The sequence below is a fragment of the Alosa alosa genome, chromosome 6, assembly GCF_017589495.1.
Source record: "Alosa alosa isolate M-15738 ecotype Scorff River chromosome 6, AALO_Geno_1.1, whole genome shotgun sequence".
Lineage (NCBI taxonomy): Eukaryota > Metazoa > Chordata > Actinopteri > Clupeiformes > Clupeidae > Alosa > Alosa alosa.
The window spans coordinates 761,541-783,918 of record NC_063194.1 but is presented as its reverse complement, the minus strand read 5'-3'; the positions used below and the strand labels follow the sequence as shown (position 1 = coordinate 783,918).

Below are 22,378 nucleotides of genomic sequence, written 5' to 3'. Positions count from 1 at the left end.
TATAAGCGGCAAAGCGTGTTCACACCCCTTAAACAAGCAGCAGTAGGGCTATTGCGGTTATGTTTTGTTAGGTTTATTGTGATAGCGTGCTTACTTAATTAGAAGTCATAATGAGCTGTTCCTGATATCGCTGAGGATTCAGATAGGGTTATTCATGTTTAACGTAGCCTAACTCCGAAGTGTAACAAAAAACAAGTACAAGTAACAACTACACAAATTCTCTGCTCTTGTCCGATACAGTGGCAGCGCATGCGTTGAGTGTTGAAACTGCCCCAAGTATAACCGTCCTCCAAACTGCGGGTCTGAAACTGCGGCTCTGCAGACAGATATTATTGTCCGCGTCCGCGAAGGCACAGAGCGCATGCCCCCATTCCTTCCACAGCAAAATGTCGTCAGTAGACTTTGATGTACCCATGGATCCAGATATGGAATTACTCGATGATGAGGATCTGGAAAGGTAATACTACATGAGGAGCTATTCCTGACAAGAGATTGACGTGAAACATTATTTATGTGTTGGTGTGTACACGGAACGTTATTGTTTTCAGCACTCATTGCAGTTAGCTCGCGAATTAGCAAGGTCCCAGTGGCCTTGTTTTAGCTGAAGCTAAACCACTGAATGGCTGCTTAAAAGTAGCCAGTCAGATAGTTGGCGAGCACTCATATGCAGAGCAACTCCTGTTTGTTCCATAGAAGATTTCTTTCAATGCTGTCTGCCTGGTTATTAGCTGTCAGCTAGTCTCAGCCTCACAAAAGACTGCGTGTTGAAGACACGTTTTTGGCCTGTCTTGCTAGCTAGCCAGCTAACGTTAACCAAGTTTGGCGAATCAAGTGCTACGTTAACTCCATTTGTAGGCTAACGTTACATACTATTGGAAATGGTGACCATCTGACTACAGCTAGCTGCCTTAACTGGCTAATGATTTAGTTCTGAACTAGAACAATGGAAACGGGGCCCTTTTCCCCACAAGGAAAGGTAACCCAACCTTACATATCATAGCATCTAACGTTAGATAAAACGGATGTCGCAGCCGATTGCCATTCAAAAACACCAGTCTGTGGTTGTGGTAACAGTTACTTCCGGTGTTATAATTTACATTACTAATCTATTAGCTGTTGCTTTTTCACTTTCCGACAGTAGGAGAGGTGAAGCTGCAGCACTCTTCAATAATATCTGTGCGCAGTGCCGCCCGCTGTAGTTTTACCATAACAGAACTCCAACTCATTGCAGCCACTTCAACTTTATTCATTTATGGTGAATAAATGTTACATTACTGTGCACTAGGGCTGTCAATCTTCCATAATTCCTTTTGAATTTCATTTATTATTTTTAAAGGTGCACTATGAGTTCCTGCATGACGTCACTTCTGTTGACGTTCAAAGTAAATACCAAACAAAACAGAGCAAGCTCGCCCCTCCCCCCATGTACTAACTGCGCATCATTATATTATTGATTCCAATGGTAGACAGCCAGTAGTCATACGTAATATCTAGTTATTAATTCACAGGACATTCAATCATTTTACTAACACAACGGTTATGAAGAAATATGTATGTAACTGACTGATGTCGAAACTATGTACAGTACCAACCTAATTAATTTCCAATACCCCAATGTTGAGGATGTAGCTAACTTCGATAATCTCCTATGTTAAACGGTTAGCTTGCTAGCTAGCTAGCTAGCTAGCTAGCTAACTGTGGAACTTGACATTGCTATGAAATGTAAAGTTAAGCTTGCCGAACTTAGTTATAGCAGAGACAATGAGGAGACGCAGCACTCAAAAAATCCACCATAGAAATGCATGGGGTTAGTTTGTAACGGCAATATGGCAGTTGTCTACACATATCCTGCCCCTTCTGCAGCTAAAAAGTCGACATACGAATACATGTGCCAATCATGTGGTGTGTTGTGAATACATTGTGCCAATCATGTGTTGTGATCTCGCCGCTGGAGCAAGGTTGGTGTTGTGAAGCCTTGCGCATGTGCATTTCTGGCGAAATGGATGCCCGAAAAGTGCCCAAAAAGCATTACAATATGGCCACTGAGTGGAGGGACTTGCCTAAAAGGACTTTGGTTATAGTCAGCCACAGGCCGCTTGACTGTGACTACATTCGTGTCACTCTGGAAAGAGCAAAAACTAGGAATATAATGGTCACCTAAATCCCATAAACACACAGATAACTCTTACACCAACCTTATTTTGTGCCTTTTATTCACGTTTGTTTAAAGATTTAGTAAGTATAATATAAGCCCTTTTCGCTCCCCTTTTCGCCGATGCAGCGCCATAGGTTTCCATTATATCCAAACAGTCTTTCCCCTAACCTCCGCACTGCCCTTCTCGGCGATTGGCTGGAACGTGGATTGTTATTTTGGTGCACAGCCTGTGCCCCTAGTGTTTGTTTGATGAATTACGGCCCCTGTGTTGTCTCCCGAGACCGGGCTTTTTCACAGTGTATTCAGGGGGCAGGCAGCTAGTAACCTGACTCTCGCCAGATGAATTTTGTTCCGCCTAGCTCCACTCATCCATCTGGAACCGATCCATTGGAATGGTGCTTCAGAAGGCTGGGCCTAATCAAAAAATGCTTGCATATGATTGAATAAGCCACTTGTCCGTCATCTATTGACGTGCTACTTCAACCACTCACATCGAAGCCAACCCGTGACGCTGATAAAAGTCTCACAGTCGCTTCTACGCTATGTCACATCTATGAAACTCCCGCCCTGCGTCCTGATTGGCTTAACCATACAATCTCGTGCGGAAATCACTCTCAATGGAAGAGGTCCCAGATGGATGTGAGTGAAGCAGTGTTTCCCATACATTGACTAATCTGTGGCGGGGCGCCACGAAATAAAAATCGGCCGCCACAGATGAATTCTATGTTTAATTTAATTTAAATTAAATATAAGGTCAAATCCTTGCATTGGCATTGAGTTGCGCATTTTACGCACGCAGCCTTTCCTTGCCCCGCCCCGCTCTCTCTCGTAGCCCGCTGCCCCACTCCTCTGCATGTGCATTTAACAAAATATTCACGATTGTTGAAGGATTGTTGTTGCCACATAGAAGCATTGCATAGAAGACGTCTGGCTAAATTGCTATTAAATCCGCTTAGCATCGTGACCATGCTGCGCACATTTGTTCAAAACTGTTGCATTAAAGTGAACTCTGCTAAGGTCTTATCACAACATAGTAGGCTACATTGAAGAGACTAAACTAAGTTAAGTTATGAAATCAAGCAGTATCTCAAAGCTAATGTTAGAATACCGCTTGGATGTCGAATTTAGCATGCTTAGCCTACTTACAGCTGCTTGTCAATTTCGTTGAAGGGCTCATTTTATTGACTCTGACACTGAATGTTTGCAAAATCCCGATGTAAATGAAAAAGTGTTTTCCAAAATTCAAAAGTGCTTGTCCCAAAGAAGTACGAACCTTTATTTTAACTATGTAGAAAACGTTATGAATTGCATCCACACATCACCAGCCTTTCAACTGTGTTACAATTACAAGGGTTCCCTCAAACGTCTTAAAGTGACAGGCACTCAATTAGACCTATACACTACCAAGACGATCTTAATACCCCCCGTTGTCAAAGTCAGCTACCGCCACAAATTGAATCCAATTCTGTGGGAAACACTGTAATGCTAGGCGGAGCTAAGCGGAACGAAATTCATCTGACGAGAGTCAGGTTAGGCAGCTAGTGGATCAAGGAGAGATGCTCACGATTTGAGACAAAAATGAAATCACGCTGAAACCATACAGGAACTCATTGCACCTTTAATCAATTTATTTAATGCTCAAATTCTGCCTATTATTAATATTTACTATGCATCTCTACACTGTATAAACGGACCTATGCATTGCCAATGCCACTATAAACACGTGGTTGACTTGTTGATATTGAACAAAAGCTCAGTCTACCAACGGTATCTGTGCAACTTGAGTGGTTTTAGTTTCTTTCCCGCTGATGCGCACACACACTGAATGAACGCTCATACCACTACCACTTAATTGTATGCCTTTATGTTTGATGATGCCAAATATTGCATGCCAAGTATTTCCTGACTGGGGAAAATTCTGCTTTTTTTTTCTATCGGCCCGCGATTCCATGAATCATTATGCCAATCAGACGAGTGACAAAAGCACCGCACATAGAGGAGGGAGGCAAAAACCCAGTAGGCTAATTCTCGCGATTATTTTTTCGATGCACCGATTTAATCTAACGATTCATTTTTTCAGTCCGAATCGATTTTGATTCGATTATCGATTATCTCCCCATTAATTGACTAATAGCAATTTATAACTAGAAATGCAATTCCGAGGAATTACACGAGGGGATGCAGTCTGCTGGTTAGGGTGTTGGTGAGGCTGTTGAGCTTGCTGCTAGCTGGTTTGTAGGGTAATTGTGATACCTGCAAAGGTGCTTTTGGAGTAACCAAATTTGAATCTTGTGTGACATGGCATTCTTGAGATATCATACTCAAGGTGTTTTTGACCTTGACATTTGACCTTCAACCTCCAACTTCATCTTTGAGTCCATAAAAACACTCATACCAAAATTGAAGCATGTACGTCAAGCCGTTCTGGAGATATAATGCTGAATGCATGAGATATGGCTGGGACTTTTATTTTGACACACAGGAAACACTTTAACAGGATGTGTAGTTCAGGTAGAGCTAGATTGTATGCTCAGAAGCCGAGACAGTTGAATTCCTCACAGGTGACACCTGTGGCAGTGTTCTGATTAGCCTGGGAACTGCTCTGAGAACTACTTAACGAGCGCCGCTGGCTCTATTATGACATCACAGCCCCCATTCAAGTCTATGGGGAAAAAATACTTTTAATTACAAATATCTCAAAGTATAAACTTCTCAAAAATGAAAAACAGATAGGACGGTAAAGCCTTGGAAGATCTACGGAACGGTGCTTCAACCAAATTTGTACGTTAAGCGGTTTAGGCTGAATAGCACGCACAAAAAGGTAAAAAGAAAAATAATAATAACTAGAAATGCAATTCCAAGGAATAACCAGTGCATGAAAATGCTTAAGTTGTGATGTAAAATATCATGTATAGTTAAAACAGATAATACAGAGATGGTTACTACGGTGATGCTAGGATAGACATGGTGGTTGCATAGCTTAATAAAAGTTGATAGTTTAAAAGTAGACTGTTTAAAAGCTGAATGTAGATAGTTTAAAAGTTGTTGATAGACAGTAGATAGTTTAAAAATTGTTGATAGACAGCTAGTTTAATAGGGGTCATTCCACGTCAGTCCAACCAGGGCCCACGCACTTAGGTCTCAAAAAATTCTGAAAAAATTACCAGGTGTACCTATGTTACCCAGGAGACACACTGTAAAATTACGTAAGATCAATACTTTCCAAGATACAGCCAATTTTACAGGGGGAGGGGGGTGTCGATTTTGTTCGGCCTCTTTTTTTTTGTCAAAGTTCACAAGCCCACAGTGCAAGAACTAAACCATGTAGAGGGCTCAAATTTTGCATGCTGGTACATAAATAGGAATAGTATGTAGCAAAATCGTCATGGTCATAGCTGTCCCTCAAAGTTGATACAAATTTTATTGGAGTTTTTGGCTGGGCTCTGTTTAAGCCTTCAGAAGACATATTTGTAGTCAACATAGGCTCTTGATTTATTTTCCTTACTGAGATAAGTAGAAACACTCTCACAAAAAGCAATGAACAGAAAACAAATCCCTTCAGGGTCTGAACAGCAGACCTCACAAGTCTGAAAAATCATTTTGGTTATAATTTTTAGAGCACCCAAACACCTTGTGGGAATATACAAAGATTTTTTAAATATGTATTTCTTTATTCTCCATGATCCCTTCTTTTTGAAAACTTTTCACTTGTCTTATGCAAATCTTTCTTTTTTATTTTCCACCCTGAACATGGGCAAAATGCCCCATTGACATCAAAGTTGGCATGGCTCTAATGTTTGCTAGCAGTTATGCTAAGATTTTTAACCATGTTAACCATGCTACTTAACTAATGATTTATAGCAGTCTTAGCAATGTTTAACATCTTAACTCATCTTTACTTAGCTAACTTAACTAACGTTTTCTAGCAGTTTTGCTAAACATGTTAACTATGTTAGCAATGCTAACATGCTAACTATGTTAACCATGTGACTTAGCTAACCTAGCTAATCATTTTTAGCAGTTATGTTAACAATGTTAACATGCTAACCATGTTACTTAGCTAATAATTTTTAGCAGTTTTGCTAAAAATGCTAACTAGCATGTTAACATGCTAACCATGTTACTTAGCTAATCATTTTTAGCAGTTTTGTTAAAAATGCTAACTACAATGCTAACATAATAACTATGCTAACCATGTTACTTAGCTAACTTAGCTAATCATTTTTAGCAGTTTTGTTAAAAATGCTAACTAGCATGCTAACATGTTAACTAGCTACAGTGGGTAGGAGTCATAGTTGATGACAAGTACAGTTACAATGGCTGAACAGTTGAAAAGTTAAGTAGTTTAAAGGGTTAAATTGTTTAACAGTGAAATATTGTAGTGAGGACTTTTATTTTGAAACAGTTTTTTGAACAGGATGTGTAGTCTTAATAAGGCCAGATTGTATGCTTAAAGCCTGAGACTGGTAGTTGATACAGATGGCCTGAACACCTGCCATAGGATTCTAATTGCTTAACGGCCGTATTATGATGTCACAATCAGCAATGTTAAGTCTATGGGGATTTTTAAAAAGTTTTTCTTTAATAATTTAAAAAGTATAAAAGTTTCAAAGTTGAAAAGACATAGCAGCTTGGTCCGTTTGAATACCTACGTTACAAAGTTTGAAGTTAAACTGTTCAAGAGAAATTGCGTACGGAAAAAGTGGTAAGCGGAATAATAATAAGTTGTTGTTGTTGTTGCCTTGGAAGAACAGTACAGTGCATTTTCATGCACTGTAATAAGAAGTCTCTGGATTTCAATAGAGGGGATGCATCCCCTCTAAATATATAAATACATGTTGATTTACATATCTGAATGAAAAAACATGAATTCTAGCCTGGCGGACTATCCTATATCATTGAAATGTATAGTCTGGCATCGAACCATTCACCTCGCTTAATCCAAGGGGCAGGCAGAGAATTGTCTTTCAAACTACCTAGGCATGCAATAGGCCAGCGCTACGACCATATCCGTATCCGGTCGGCAAAACGGCAAATACTTAAGTGCATTGTGTTGCTCAACTTTCAAAGAAAAGCACAAGTCCAACTTCTCCAAAGTTGACGCCAACGCCAATTCAAACAACCGCTCTTCGTTCGCCATAGCCACCTTCCTTGTTGTTCACCGTCGCAGGACTGTCGTTATCCTGTTAAGCCCGCCTTAAGACTCTCTAACAAAATAGAGCGCTGTGATTGGATGAGGTCCACGGCGTCAGCCAATAGAAATCCCTACGGGTTGATACTAGACGTACAGGCTGAGCAAATTAATTTGCCGCCGCTAGGGTGCGTCTAGATTTCTAGGCTACATGAATTCCTTAACATTGCAATATATGTGTATCGGTCTAATTGAGTGCCGTTAATGAGGGAACCCTTGCAATAGACCTCTGAAGTTCGCCTACAAAAAAGAACCAAAACGGCCATCTTTGCCCATATAAGGAGATCCGGTTGTTAATTGAAGCTAACTACCTAGGCAAGTTGCATTGTTAGCTCTGGGGTAGCAAGTGTGCCGCCTTCACGTACCAGAGATCACAGTATCCACTCGAAGGCAGAGGACAAAAGTGTGTTAAGGAAAACGTCTGCATTTCAGAGTTTTTCCATCCCCGCGAGAGTTTAACAGGTGTGATAATTCAAAATCCCCATGGTATTTTCCCATAGGAAAAATCGCCAGATACCGGATGTCAAACATGGCAGCTTTTTGTAGGCGAACTTCAGAGATCTATTGTAACACTTTTGTACACAGTTAAAAGGCTGCTGATGTGTGGATGCAATTCATAACGTAGTTAGTTCAAATAACGGTTCGTACTTCTCCTTGGGACTAGGGATCGACCGATAAGTTTTTTTCAGGGCCGATACCGATATCAATTATTACCAAAACAGGAGGGCGATAACCGATATGTAAAACCGATATGTCAGTTGTCAAAAAGGGGGGTAGAGGGTAAAGGCTATATGCTGCAAAAATTTTATTAAAAATCATTTAATTATGCAAACTTTTCTTTCTTCTTTTGATACACAATTGTCTATCAACTTGCATCACTTTGTAAGTGTAAATCCTGTGTATCATGTTAATCCAAGAGCTGAGTGATAGCAATTATTTTCATAGAGTAGGCCTGCACAATGGGCTATGTGCTTGTTAAGGGACCTGTCACAAAGAGGATGCTTTGCCATCGTGTGTGTGAGTGCACGAGAGAGGGAGAGGGAGAGGAAGAGGTGCATGCGTGATGGCAAGTGTTACGGTTTAATAGTTTAACAAAACAGTTTTAAAATAGTTCTTAGGCTATTTAAGCATAATACTTACCTTTAAACGTAATTGTTACCGAGAGGAATCCCAGCCTACGAATTCAATAACAAAATAAATCGTAATTAAACATTACCTCGATTAAGGCTACTTGGGTATGGCTTAAGGCTTGACTACACGGTGGTAGCGAAAATCGAAATCTGCTTTTGATAGCCTACGGTGCGCTCCACAAAGCGAAAAAATATCTTAATTTGCTGTCTATGTTATTGTCAGTGTTGGGGGTAAGCATAACCACATAAATCAAATCAGTGTCTTAATTTGCCCTACTTCTTGACTGCAATGTAGTGAATTGACTGCTTGACATGTCATTTTTTTTTTCTGTACAATAAACAAACAAAGCTTTATGCCGCAGAATTACATTCATATTTGGCTGACTGCAGACGCGCCACTTCCCTCCCCATATTCCAAGATTAAGATAGTATGAAGTGCTTTTTGTATAGGCTACTATCATAAAAAAAATCGTTAAAAACGAATAGCTATTTGCAATTTGACAAAACACTGGTCCTCATTTTGCGAATCACGAGGACGATATGAGCCTGTTGCATTTAGTTAGATGTCGAGTCCGATAATGTTTGAAAACCACTGGCTCGTAATCACAATAATTTAACACACGACAGTTGGATAGCCTACTTCATCATGTCCCCATACCTACATTTTTGTGAGTAGCATAGAGATCGTTAAAAACAATAAAGTATGGCTCTCCGTTTGGGACATCGAAAACTTATATTTTTAATAGACTACCGTCGAAGATGCTGACTTGCAAAAGCCTCGGGATATCACGTTATCTCCACTATCATCAGTCATGCCCCTTGATCAAAGTGGGGAATGAAATAAAAGTTTGAAAGCCACTGGCTTAACAAGTTACCTGCAGTCCAGAACACAGAATCTGTTGCAATATTCTGATGATCGGCGATGATATCGGCAAATGTTTGTTTTCCAAAGTAAGAATTTCACTTCACAATGCACCTTCGACAATGAATAGCTCATTACACTTGTTACTGTTAAACGTAGGCCTACCTGGTATCATTACAAACATTATTCTGTGTCCTAAAACTGGCATATTTTATGGCATTGTGTCATGTAAGTACGTTGCAAAATCTAGAGAAATGTGTGAGGTGGTCAGCAGGGGACAATTGAGACACACATTGGATTGTGTTATTACTTGAACATTCCACACTATCCACAGCTGTAGTAGGCCTATCAGGGGCAGGAGGATTACTGTTAGTGCAGGCTTTATATAAAATTATTACACGGCTCTTCAGAGTGCTGCAGAACGTTCCATTCACATGAATGGGCCTTCCCAACGTTCGGGCCTATGTTAAATAAGTCTCTTCAGGGCGGAACAAGACCCCTCCGCTGCGCGTCGGGGTCCGGTTCGCCCTGTCGGGACTTATTTTCCCAGTAATGACCGGCGTTCTATACATTATCCCTTACTTCTTCAACAGAAGGCCTCGAGTGTTGTCTTGTTTGTGGAGCGCTTTGCTTCACTTCTGTAATCTCTTCTTGAAAATGAGGGCTTCCCTCAATGACCCTCCGTGAATAAATAAAGGTTGAATGAATGAATGAATGCAGGCTTGCCCAAATAAAGGCCTGTGGTTTGTGCAGCCTACAGTAAATAACAGACCCGCCAGAATGTGCGTTATGATGCTTTACGAGCAAGATGTTTTTGGTACCCTACGCACACTGCATGTTCTTAAATAACAATGATCATCAGTAATGTTCGACCATTAATTTGGGTAAATGGGCAAGCGTGACCACCTTGATTGGCTGATGATTGTATGCGCTGGCATGATTCCAAACACCTCCCTTACGATGATGAGTGACAGGTGACCGGTCTCAGAATGCGTCTACACAAGGGCGGAAGATGATGAATAACTGGGGCCGTGGGCTATTCACAAAGGCTTTATCTTACTACTAGGAGTAGGCTACTCCTAAATCACACTTAAAGATTTTAGCTTGGAGTTTTCTCTTAAAAGTTATTCACAAAGCCTTTCAGACAACTCCTAAACTAGGAGTGAGTCTTCGTGGCTATGGATGACGTCATTACTCATGCACAAGCTTGACTGAAGTGACCACCTTGATTGGCTGACTATTGTAAAGCGGGAATTCCAAACACCTCTCTTCCGATGATGACAAATAGCCTAGTAGCCTAATGAAACAGGCCTATGGATTGATGCAGTAGCCTACCTTTGGAACATTATTAAATTAATCTGTCACCAAATGCCTAGGCTACGTTTGCAAAGAGGAGAACATTTTAATTTGATTCACAATGAAACGTTACATTTCATTTACATGTTAACAATGAGTAGTTTTGGTTGTTGTTAGTGGCGTTATTGCATCCCTTTTATGAATGCAAAATTGTTCCCTCAGCGATTGGAAGCTCCTGTTAGCATAGGCTACGCATTTCAAAACATCATAGCGTAAAATGCCACAAAAAGCTGTTTATGAATAGGTCTTAGTGAATTAGGAGTCCTCTCGACTTAAGCTGTCCCAGACTTAGGTGCTACTTTTAGATCTAAAATGCTTCGTGAATTACTTTTTGTGAAAAAATTAGGAGTTAGGAGTGACACGCCCATTATTTTTAGGAGTTGCTCCTAAATTCGCCAGTTAGGAGCTACTTTTAGCCTTAAAATTCTTTGTGAATACGGCCCCTGAACAAAAAGGCCTAGCCTAAATGAATCAAGGCAAACAAATAGCCTAGTAGCCTAATGAAACATACGGATTGATGTAGTATCTTTGTAACATTATTAAATTATTCTGTTACTATGCCTACGTTTGCAAAAGAGAACATTTTAATTTGATTCATAATAATGTTACATTTAATTTACATGTTGACAATGATTAGCCTAGTTTTGGTTGTTGTTGGCGGCGTTATTGCGTGTTAGTTATGCCTACAATGCAAAATTGCTTCCTCACGATTGGAAGGTCCTGTAGCTGCATAGGATTTCAATGAATCGTGCTCTCACGACAATCACGCCGTTAAACTTAAATAGGTTAACATCACTCTAAGTTCGCCTTCAAGCAAGGAAAACGATGATTTGAAGACCTCTGTTTTCGTTGGAAGGGCAAGGGGTAGCAACAGGGCAACACAGAGACAGGCCCGATGGCAGGGCTGTTATTAGAGTATTAAAATATGGGATATTCTACGGAAAACATTAAAAGCGGCAAGACAGCGGGGAAAGTTAAAATACGTGATAAACACGGAAAAAGTTGGCATGCATTGTTTTAGGTCCCGTGCACAGGGATTATTTGTAATATTATTAATCACATATGATTATTTGTGAAATTGTGCAAACAGGCGCAACACATTTGAAAAGGAAGGACTGGTAGCATGCAAGCTCACGGGAAAGATTGATTTAAGAACGTTATCACAGTGTGTGGCTGTGGCGAGGCGGAAGACAGCGACAATTGGCAGGGAGGGTCATGTCTTTTTTTTAACAATTCTGTCGGAGGTTCATTGAACAATTTCTAGCAGGCAAGAGAGGGTCATGCAACTTGCAACTGAAGCACTCAAAATTCCTCCGGTGGCCCCTTCAAGAAATAACGAAGATTGCTGCTGGGCTATATGTCTTGGTTCATGTCTGTTAACAGCTCATTGCCGTCAAATGCATAGCCTATCTCGCGGTTGCATCCATTACAAACAAACATGCAATGTGAACGTCTGGGATTGGGGAGAGCACTAAATGCTCTACTGAATAAGCACGAAGTCAAACCTTTAACTGAAAACACTCTTTAATAATCAAAAAAAATAAACCGCTAATGAAGTAAACTTGTGACCATCAAAAATCGTTTATCGCCTGTAACTCTGTGATAACAGGACGTAATAGGAAGGCATTTGGCTGAGCAACGGAGGTTATTATGCTCTATATTTTGTCCAAATGATGTCTGTCTATCATCGTTGCACTCGGAGAGTTTATTAGGGCAGGGCAGGCATATTTCTGGCTATTAAATTATTTCTAAACCAGTCTGCTAAAGTCTGTAGTGAAGTCTGTGTAGGGTTTTCCAGGCTCCATTTCTTTTTACAAGTACACAATTTACTTAAGTACAGTAACAAAGTACTTGGTTAACTTCTACCACCAGACAAGAGTGATGTGCTTCTCGCGCACAAGGCATGCTCAACAATCACAGGTGGCCCAACTTGGAATATTGAACTGAAGCTTGACTTCAAAAAGTATACTTCAAAAAGTATATTGCAAATGAAATTGCAATTGCAAAATCTGTCAATTAGATATTTTCCCAAAATCTTGCAGTCCTACTTGTCTTCCATTTTCATCCCATGCCATTAAGTCACAGAATTCTGGGATTTCTTGGTCTTTTGTTTCACACCAGGGTGTGATTTAAAAATATCTGAGTCCTTGGTTCTTTCTGAACTTTTTATTTGAAAGCAGGCTATGCCACCTTTATAGAATAGGCTTACTTTAATTTATAGAAAATGTCTACATTAAATGTGTTAGGAACTGCATCAGATTTACATTGCACCACACGTTACTCTAAAGTTCTGTATTAAAATGTAACATGGCCTTTCTAAAATAAAACAAATCAGTGACTCAGGTAGGCCTATAACATGATAATTATTAATAACTTTGTATTTGCTTTGCATTTTCATTTCTAGGGAAGCAGAGGTGTTTAAAGAGCAAGGTAATGCCTACTATGTCAAGAAGGACTACACAGAAGCTTTCAACTACTACACAAAAGCAATTGGTAAGTTTTTTGCATAGTTGAATTTGGTCGTCTTTTTTTCTTCCTCCTAAAAAAACATGAATAACGTCCTTGATTTTGGATTCTATTTTTTTTTCTACAATGTGGTACATATGTTGCTCAGACCAAGCTTGACATATTGGATATTTTGTTTTTTAAAAAGCATTTGTCTCTTTTAGCTACATGAAGTGCATAAACAGGAATTTAAGTCATCACTGACATCCAGTTATGTAGAGATGCAGGACAACAAATATGTAAGGGATAATGTATTGTCCAGCGGTAATTATAGGAAAATAAGTCCTGACGGGGTAAACAGAACCCCGACGCACAGCAGATACATTATCCCGCTTATTATACGGCTACTTGACAAATCGAGAAAAGAAAATTAACACAATGGGTCTTTAAAAAATATTTTTCTACCGTTTTGTGGCTATATAAATAAATTATATATATAAATAATTGGCCACACAGATAGAACTTGACAGTTTCCGGTGTTGCGTGGCATCTTACTAGCTGACTTTCACTTTCAATGAAATCCCATTGCAATAATCGAACAGACGTCTTGCGGAATGATATGAGGCTGAAATTAAAGCAACTTGTTTGTGCTTTATTCTGAATAACGGGTCATATTTCCAACTTTATTTGTATTTATGCTATATTTAAATATTTAACTAGTGCTATAGACATCTGTTTTATTTGACTGCTTCATTTCCACTTTAAGTAATGTAGACACGAGTGACATGAGTGCGGGGCACTCCCCCTTCGACATTCAATTACATTAGATTCTGTCCTCAATACAACTCTGCACACCAGCATCGCACTTTGCTACCACCTAAATTACAATTCAGTTCTATTTTGTCGGCGCCACTTCAAAAAATCCATTGTTCATCCAGTGTTTGCCAGTTAAAAACCTTGGCACTGATGTGCGTAGCAAGTGACAGTGCACTCATCTCAGCACCGGTGTTGGCTCAGTCCACATGGAATTAAAATATCACTGAAGCATTTCAAGTTTAAGCTATAGTCTACTACGAGCTAAACATTGTTTACACTCCTACACTGTTACACGTGAACTGAACATAGTAAATGAACTAGGCTATTTCTGTCACATCATTGAAATGTGCTGCAGGCTTACATTTTGCACATGCACTTTTGCATATTTCTTAATATGAAAAGTTCCTTATTTTCAATTGAACTCTAAAGATAATGAATCTAAGTATAAGTATATACTCGTTTGATCCCGTGAGGGAAGTTTGGTCTCTGCATTTATCCCAATCCGTGAATTAGTGAAACACACTCAGCACACAGTGAACACACAGAGGTGAAGCACACACTAATCCCGGCGGAGTGAGCTGCCTGCAACAACAGGGGCTCAGGGAGTAGTGAGGGGCTTGCTCAAGGGCGCTTCAGCCGTGCCTACTGGTCGGGGTTCAAGTCCGGTTACAAGTCCGAAGCGCTAACCAGTAGGCCACGGCTGCCCCTAGGCTATATGGAGTGATTTTTGTTTTGCCTCAGGCCCGCTGCACATCTTTTGACATTTTATTTGAAATAATCAAATGTCTTAAAGTTAAGATCATAAAGTAACTTTTTTTTGCTTTCATTTGATTCCCAATCAAGATGGTAAAAATGGCTTTACATTGTTAATATGGACTTCTGGAATGTTTAGTTAATGTAAAATAATATAATTTTCATTGTGATAAAATATGCGATTAATCACGATTGACTATAGAAATTCTGTGATTAATCACGATTAAAAAATAATACACACACATAAACACACACACACATATAAAGACACAGGAACACACACAGCAGACATGCACAGGCAGAGACACGCACACAGGGGTGCCATCACTTGTGTGAAAGTAGTATTACCAAATTTCTTGCCAAGCCCAAAGTGTTGTATATTATATTTATTTATATTATATAAAATTCATTCGGAAGGGGTCATTACCTATTCTCTTTGTGATTGCCTTTATGTAACACTACTCTGTAATATAGCCTACCATATAGTAACACATAGGCCTACTCATTATGTAAACTAAATCAAGCAATCCACATCCTAATCACACAGACCATTAAGTCACATTATGCTGTTACAGACTGCTGACAATTGCCGGGGGCTTCTCCCCCAGGAAATTTTACAAAAATTCTGCCTGTTAAATACACAAATTTAGCGCAGTTTGGGAGGGAAACAAATACCTAACAGAGTACTTGGTTGCTTCTTTCTGACTCCGATGACGTGAACATTGGCTACCTGCATAGTGTTATCACTTCACTGCTTGACACTATAGAGACATTTTATATCAACAATGGAGATTTTTCAGTTAACGGAGATCATCTGATCATCTTCCTAATTAATTTCTAAACCATGTAGGAGGCTAATTTTGCATGCTGGTACATAAATAGGAATAGTACGTAGCAAAATCGTCACATTTGGTCTGGATGATCCTGCATGGTCATAGCTGTCCCTCAAAGTTGATAATTTTACGATGTTGCTACATACTATTCCTATTTATATACCAGCATGCAACATTTGAGCCTCATACATGGTTTAGTTCTTGCGCTATGGGCTTGTGAACTTTGACAAGAAAAAGGCAGAACACCCCCCTCCCCCTGTAGAACTGACTGTATCTTGGAAAGTATTGATCTTACATAAAAGTAATTTTACAGTGTGTATCCTAGATAACATAGGTACACCTGGTATTTTCTTTTCAGATTTCTTTGAGACCAAGTGCATTGGCCCTGGTTGAATTGACGTGTAATTACCCTATTGATATTCTCCTTAATGTAGTCTTACCATGTTATTGTTTTTATATTATTGATTGAATGGACATTATTGTTTATTTTGCTTTTTTCCCTCATTTCCATTGTTTATTGTGTTAGGCTATTGATTGAATTGACATTGTTTATTGTTGCTATTCTCCTTATTATAGTCTGACCAACATTTCAATTTGTTCCCTGTTAAATTTAAGTATTATATTGTTTTGTATTTGTATGTCGCTTTGAACAAAAGTGTATCCATAACCATAACCATATCCATAACATCTAGTTACTGATTATGTGAATTTTTGCAGTGGCGCTCATATTTTAACAGCTACGGTCTGAGACACTTTTGACCACATATTTTGTAGTGTAAACGCTAATGCGTTCTGATACGTCTTGGACAATGTATGGGAATTGTAATGATTGTGATATTAGCAAAAAAGTGAAATCTAAACACAAGTGGCTAGCAATGTTTCTTGCTGTACATTTTGAATACATGTACCAGTGATTGGATCACCCAAGATGCATTCTAAAAATAAATGTACTTTTACAGACCCTCTATGTCTCTCTCCATTGAAATAGATATTCATACTTGGCACCTTCCATATATATAGATAGATAGATAGATAGATTGATCCCCAAGTGGAAATTCAAGATGCGTCATATGCATCCATCAGGGCTCCAGACTATCTTTTTGCATTGGTTGCACTGGTGCGCCTAACTTTTTTTATTTAGGTACACCAGCACAAAATTTAGTTGCACCCAAATTTTTCATCGCGGCACCTTTTAACGTCACAATTTCAAAGACCCCTTTTTATTGCTCTCCATATACATTTCGTGTCTGAGCTGTTGTCAGAGCATGGACCAGGAATGACAGTACTGTATTGATTTGATTTGGGGCCTCCACCACCTTGACGACATCAGTAATATTAAATACTGTGATCATTCACATCAGTGTCAATGTTATTACAGTGTTGGTGTGTAGGTCTAATTGAGTGCCTGTCACTTTAAAAGGGACGTCAAAGTAGTCATTCTCATGGTTTTAGGCTAGAGGAAAATAGCCGCGCATCATCTAAGGATATATGGATGCAATTCATTATGTTTTTTGATAAAATAAATGTTCAAAAAACAAACAAGTCAAAGACTGTGTAGCTTATTTTGGGAAAACTCAACAGTAGGCCTAAATGAACTAAATTCCATAGCCTAGGCAACACAAACTTGAGAGGTGCAGGTCAAAATCAACATCGCTACTCGCTCGGATCACGACAGCTGTGTGCGTGTGAGGAGAAAAGACACATAGGCTACGGGAAGCGCACGACTGTCATTCTTAAATGTAGACTATATCGATACTAATACTAATTTCAGGGTATTGCGATACTTTTGCAGTATTGGTGCACCATGCACCACTAGTCAAAGTAGAACAACCGTTTAGTTCGTGGAGAGACAGCAGATGCGACTAAAGTCTAGGCGCTCAACCTTATGACATTAGGTGCACCAGTGCGACCCAGGGAAAATTTTAGTCGCACCCTTAAAAATTTGTCGCACTCTGGAGCCCTGTCCATTCATTTCTCTATCTATCTACATCCACCCACTCATCCATCTATCCATCTATTGACGTTCATCTAGCCATCCATCGTTCTGGGTGTTTTTAATATGATTTGAGTGGGGGATGTTTACATTTATGGGGAAAAGTCAATATCTTATCTTTTCTTCTTCCAATGTTAAGGATCTTTATCTGACTCGCTATGACATCGCTATAAAATATGTCAAACTGACCAGAACCTTGTAGACCATAATGTCCCCATAAGCAGTAGAATTTCTAAGTGAGTTCATGAAGCGTCTAAACTGGCATTGTATAACAAGAAGAAACCCTTTTGAGTGAATATTTCTGAAGTATTAACTAAGTATAAGCTATTCAATTGTTTATCTCTATTTGCTTGTTTATAACAGACATGTGCCCGAAGAATGCAAGTTATTATGGTAATCGTGCTGCCACTTTGATGATGTTGAGTCGTTATAGAGAGGCACTGGAAGACTCCCAGCAGGCTGTTAGACTTGATGACACATTTGTGAAGGTAAAGTTGTCCTTGCAAAGATTTTCTAACATTTTGAGTTGAGTTGAAAATATACCCATCTTGCTACCCCGGCTTCAAACTAACCTAGGTAATATAAGTAATACTGCTAAACTGGGCCGCTGTTGTTGGCTGATGTTAGGTTTCTGTGGTTTGATGGAGAGAATGTTAGCAGGTATGAAAATCATTTAGTTGAAGATAAGCTAAGCTTTATGAGTTCACATTGCACTATGGATGGAACAGTACAATGTGCCCACGGTTCGGTCAACGACATGGTTTTAGTATCAGTGGAGAGAGCTAGATGGAGTGTCTGTCAATTTTTTTTCGAGTGATGTTTCATAGAATTCACTTAACTGTTTCAATGTGTGTGAGTGGGGACAATATAGGCCTAACACACATTTATACATTTTTCACCATATGACTGGTGCTTTAATAGTACATCCAGGATATTAGGTTACGTTCATGGTGCAGTTTGTCTGTAAGCAGTACGATGTCGAGGCAGGCTACCAGTTTAATTTCAATGAAACTTGGTGGAAAGTAGAATGGACTAAGAAAGAAGACATTAAAATTAAAAGGAGACCTGCTGTATTTCTTCTTACTTGGCCTTGGTAGCTGTCAACATTGAGCATTGAAAATAAAGGGAGATTTCACGGGTTTTTCACCCAAAATACAGTAGAATTTCAACACTCGTCTTTCTGCTGCTATCCTTCTGCTAACCACAACAATTCAGACTGCAAAACTGCTGCATTAACTAAATTCAATTTTTTAATTTCAATTTGATTTCACTTATAGAGCGCCAAAACATTACACATGTCTCATGGCGCTTTACAGAGTGTTGAACAATCAGAGAAGGCCCATGAGTAACAGGGGCGAGGAAAAACTCCCTAGAATTGGAGATACATATGGGAAGAAACCTCAAGCAGATCCACGACTCAAGGGCCTGGCCCATCTGCCTAGGGTCAGTTACAGAACAGTAAGTTAGTTAGGTGTAGAGAATGGAACATGGTGTTTAAAGCCACCTGAGGTGTATGTATGATAATGCATGAATCCTATTTAGTGTCAAAGTTCAAATAGTCCAGTGTAGGAAATGAATTGTCCAGGGGGATTAGGAGTTGTCATAGGGCAAGTAGTGGGTCGCTAGGCTGCGCAGGCCAGGAATCCGGGCAGGGGGACAGCAATAGGCGATGATGGGGCAGTCGTAGGGATGGGACTTCAAGTGAGATGAGGGCCAAACACAAGGATGGCTGATGACTGGTAATGGTATACCTCACAAGTGAGGTAAGGGGGAAGAAAGAGAGATATAGAGTGCGTTAGTATTACTATAAATGAGGCGTGAAGCTAGGTATAACTATATAACTATAGGTATAACTATATATAATTACAGATAAGCAAATCGTGCTCTTGATAAAAAGTTAAAATATGTGAGAAATCCAGAAAAAACGGTAGGGTTGACAGGTATGTGTTTACCTTCACCATTGTGGAGCTCACAGTGGATAAGAAAAAAGTGGTGGGCCTACCTCTTCAAAATAACAAAGCTTTGGAAATAACCGATGTACTGTATCAATGCAGTTCATGTCTGCAAATCATACCGTAGGGGGTGTACTGTTCGGTTCGATAATGTACTGTACTGTGCCATCCTTATATCACAAGTTGGCCTAAGTTCAAACTATGAGCTATCTTGAACATACTTGTCCCACAGGGTCATCTCCGTGAGGGTAAGTGCCACTTGTCACTTGGGAATGCCATGGCAGCCAGTCGTTGTTTCCAGAGGGTTCTTGAACTTGAACCTGACAATGCTCAGGCTCAGCAGGAGGTAAGTCATCAAGAGTAGTTAGACATCCCATGTCAACTCAATTAGTGGTTCTCACATAATACTTTTATCTATGTACAGTATGTTCAAATAAATAGCAGTGTGTTAAAACAAGTGAATAAAGTGCAAAATATTTGTAATATTGTTTATGTCAACATTTGGAAACATTCCACATTAATTTCCAAGTCAAATTCTACCAACGCAGATGTGCATCAGTTAGCAAAAACAATGGTTCTGCAACTAAGCATTATTTCAGTGATGTGAGTAAAGTGAAGTTCAATCTTGAAAAAAATCTTCAGTTCATGTCAACTGTTAGAGATTGAAGCAAAAAAAAACACTGCTTTTTTCTTGAACAGACTAATATTAATTTTCTTTGCTATAAAAAAATAAATAATGTGGACTTGACATAATTTGGTAATAATTTGATTTGGAATTGAATGTGGAATGGAACTTGGAACTTTTTTTAAAACACACTGCAATCTATACGTGTGTGTGTGTGTGTGTGTGTGTGTGTGTGTGTGTGTGTGTGTGTAAAGAAAGCAATTAAACTGACTTCTCATGAGCTGAGAATTGAGACTCAAACATTTCATCATATGCTTAAATGGACAAGCTGTATCTGATACATTATTGTTGTAGCTGCTTTAGGTAAGTAACATTAACTATAGGCTAAACAATCATGCCCCTGCCTGACATTTTGGGGAACATGGAGCAGAAAAGTAATGATAGCTAGCAACACTAGCCACCACAGATGAAACAAACCATTAATGCTAATGAGAATAAATACATTTTGTTTGGTCTGCCTTGATACCGAAATGCTTCGTCCCAATTTGTGCTTTAATCACTGCAAAAAATAAAGCCTAACCTCAAATCTCAAACTACATTCACAAAACCTCTGACAACTTACAAAACTGAACAATCACCTCAAAACAGTTGTACCTGTGCTCATAACCAAACAATGTCTTTAGATCAGGGGTCTCAAACCCTCTTGGGAATGAGGGATACCTGAAGGACCTAAAATCAGTTCAATGGTAATTCTCCTAAATAATAGGCCTATGTGATTTTTACTTTTAAATTATCAATATTATGTAGGCTTATAAGTCTTTATTAGGGATCGACCGATATGGATTTTTTAGTGCCGATACCGATTTTTTTCCATCAGCCTTAGTCGATGACCGATACAGGCTGCCGATTTTCTTGAGCCGATATTTGGAACCGATACTGCTTTTATTTTGCTCCCTCAATTTACATCATACAAATAACACCTAATTACACAAATGATGATAACAAATGTTATAAGTCTCAATTTAAAAAAGGAACATTTATTGAACTTATGGATGGGTGCACTGGATATGGTTAACTGTGCAAACTGCTTTCATCAACATCTTACAACACAGCCTTGATGATGCATTGCTTGCTGACATATTATAAGACATAATTCAAGTCATCACAAAATGTCCTTTGTCGACACATTTAAATAATTTAAGAAAACAATAAGCCTGAAAAGTAGCTATTGAAATAAAGTGCTTGATTTGTCATTTTAGACTGCATGGTGGTTTAAATTTTTCTATGTCTATATTTTTCTAAAAAAAAGCTGCCAGATTTGTCAACCACAGAACATAAATCAGCAGAGGAAAATAACATGGAAAACGTTGTGTCAGATGTTTCTGTTCTAAACGGCATCAACGTAAAAAGGTATAAAAACGTATCTCACAGTTTTAAAATCTCTCCTTCAGGTAGCGCAGCACTCTCATATCGCTGTGATGCGTGTGTCCCACTGAGTGAGACAGACCAGACGCACACACAAACTTCTGTTTGGTAGCTGACGAACCACCATTGAACTGGATTGATAATGATAACGTTAGCAAACGGCTCTAAACGAGTAAGGCATACACGGTATGTCTGATACATGATAAACGTTAACACGAATTAATATTCAACTACATGTCTCTCATTATTAAAGCTCTGATATCACTGCGATGGCAACTCCACCCCGCTCGAAGGGAGAGGGGGAGGGAGACGCACACACCACACGCGTCCAAAACTCAGCCATGTGGTCGCTGAATAAAACTCCCACAAATACCTCGGAACAACGTCGGCATTACTTAATCATATGATTGACCAGTGTTTGTAACAGCTACCGCATGAATATGGATAGCCTACAACTTAGCTATTTGCAGCTCCCTAAATACAATGGCAAGCAGTTTTATAAACGATCATTAAGCATTAAAAAAAAGTAGCCTACCTATCTATCATTCGTGTTTTCCATTTGGACCCACAAACTTGCTTCCACCTTCAAAGTGTATGGCAATATTTCAGCTAAGTCAAACAGTTAAAATATGCTTTGAAAGTTTAAAGTTTACTGTTGTCTTGAAGAGCAGGCTTTCAGCACTCTGCTTGTGGGGGAGGGTCAGTCTGCACGTGAATTGCAGCGTCTCCAGCAACACAGAGCTGCCTGTGGACGCCTGTATGTAAATAATGCGGGGAAAAAACTATCGGTGAACGCAGCGGCTTATCGGCCGATGCCGATACACGTAAAAAACGCAAATATC

At 39.3% G+C, this 22,378-nt stretch overlaps 1 protein-coding gene across 1 annotated transcript in view; it reads left to right on the top strand.

Annotated features, from left to right (window-relative positions):
* The first annotated feature begins 307 nt into the window (after positions 1 to 307).
* The window catches only part of dnajc7 (DnaJ (Hsp40) homolog, subfamily C, member 7), a 45,541-nt gene continuing 23,470 nt past the window's right edge, over positions 308 to 22,378 (top strand). The window contains exons 1-4 of the mRNA XM_048245635.1: positions 308 to 457; positions 13,099 to 13,187; positions 17,898 to 18,022; positions 19,719 to 19,832. Coding sequence (XP_048101592.1) covers positions 387 to 457; positions 13,099 to 13,187; positions 17,898 to 18,022; positions 19,719 to 19,832 — 399 coding nt within the window. The 5' untranslated portion in view covers positions 308 to 386. The remainder of the gene's footprint in view (positions 458 to 13,098; positions 13,188 to 17,897; positions 18,023 to 19,718; positions 19,833 to 22,378) is intronic.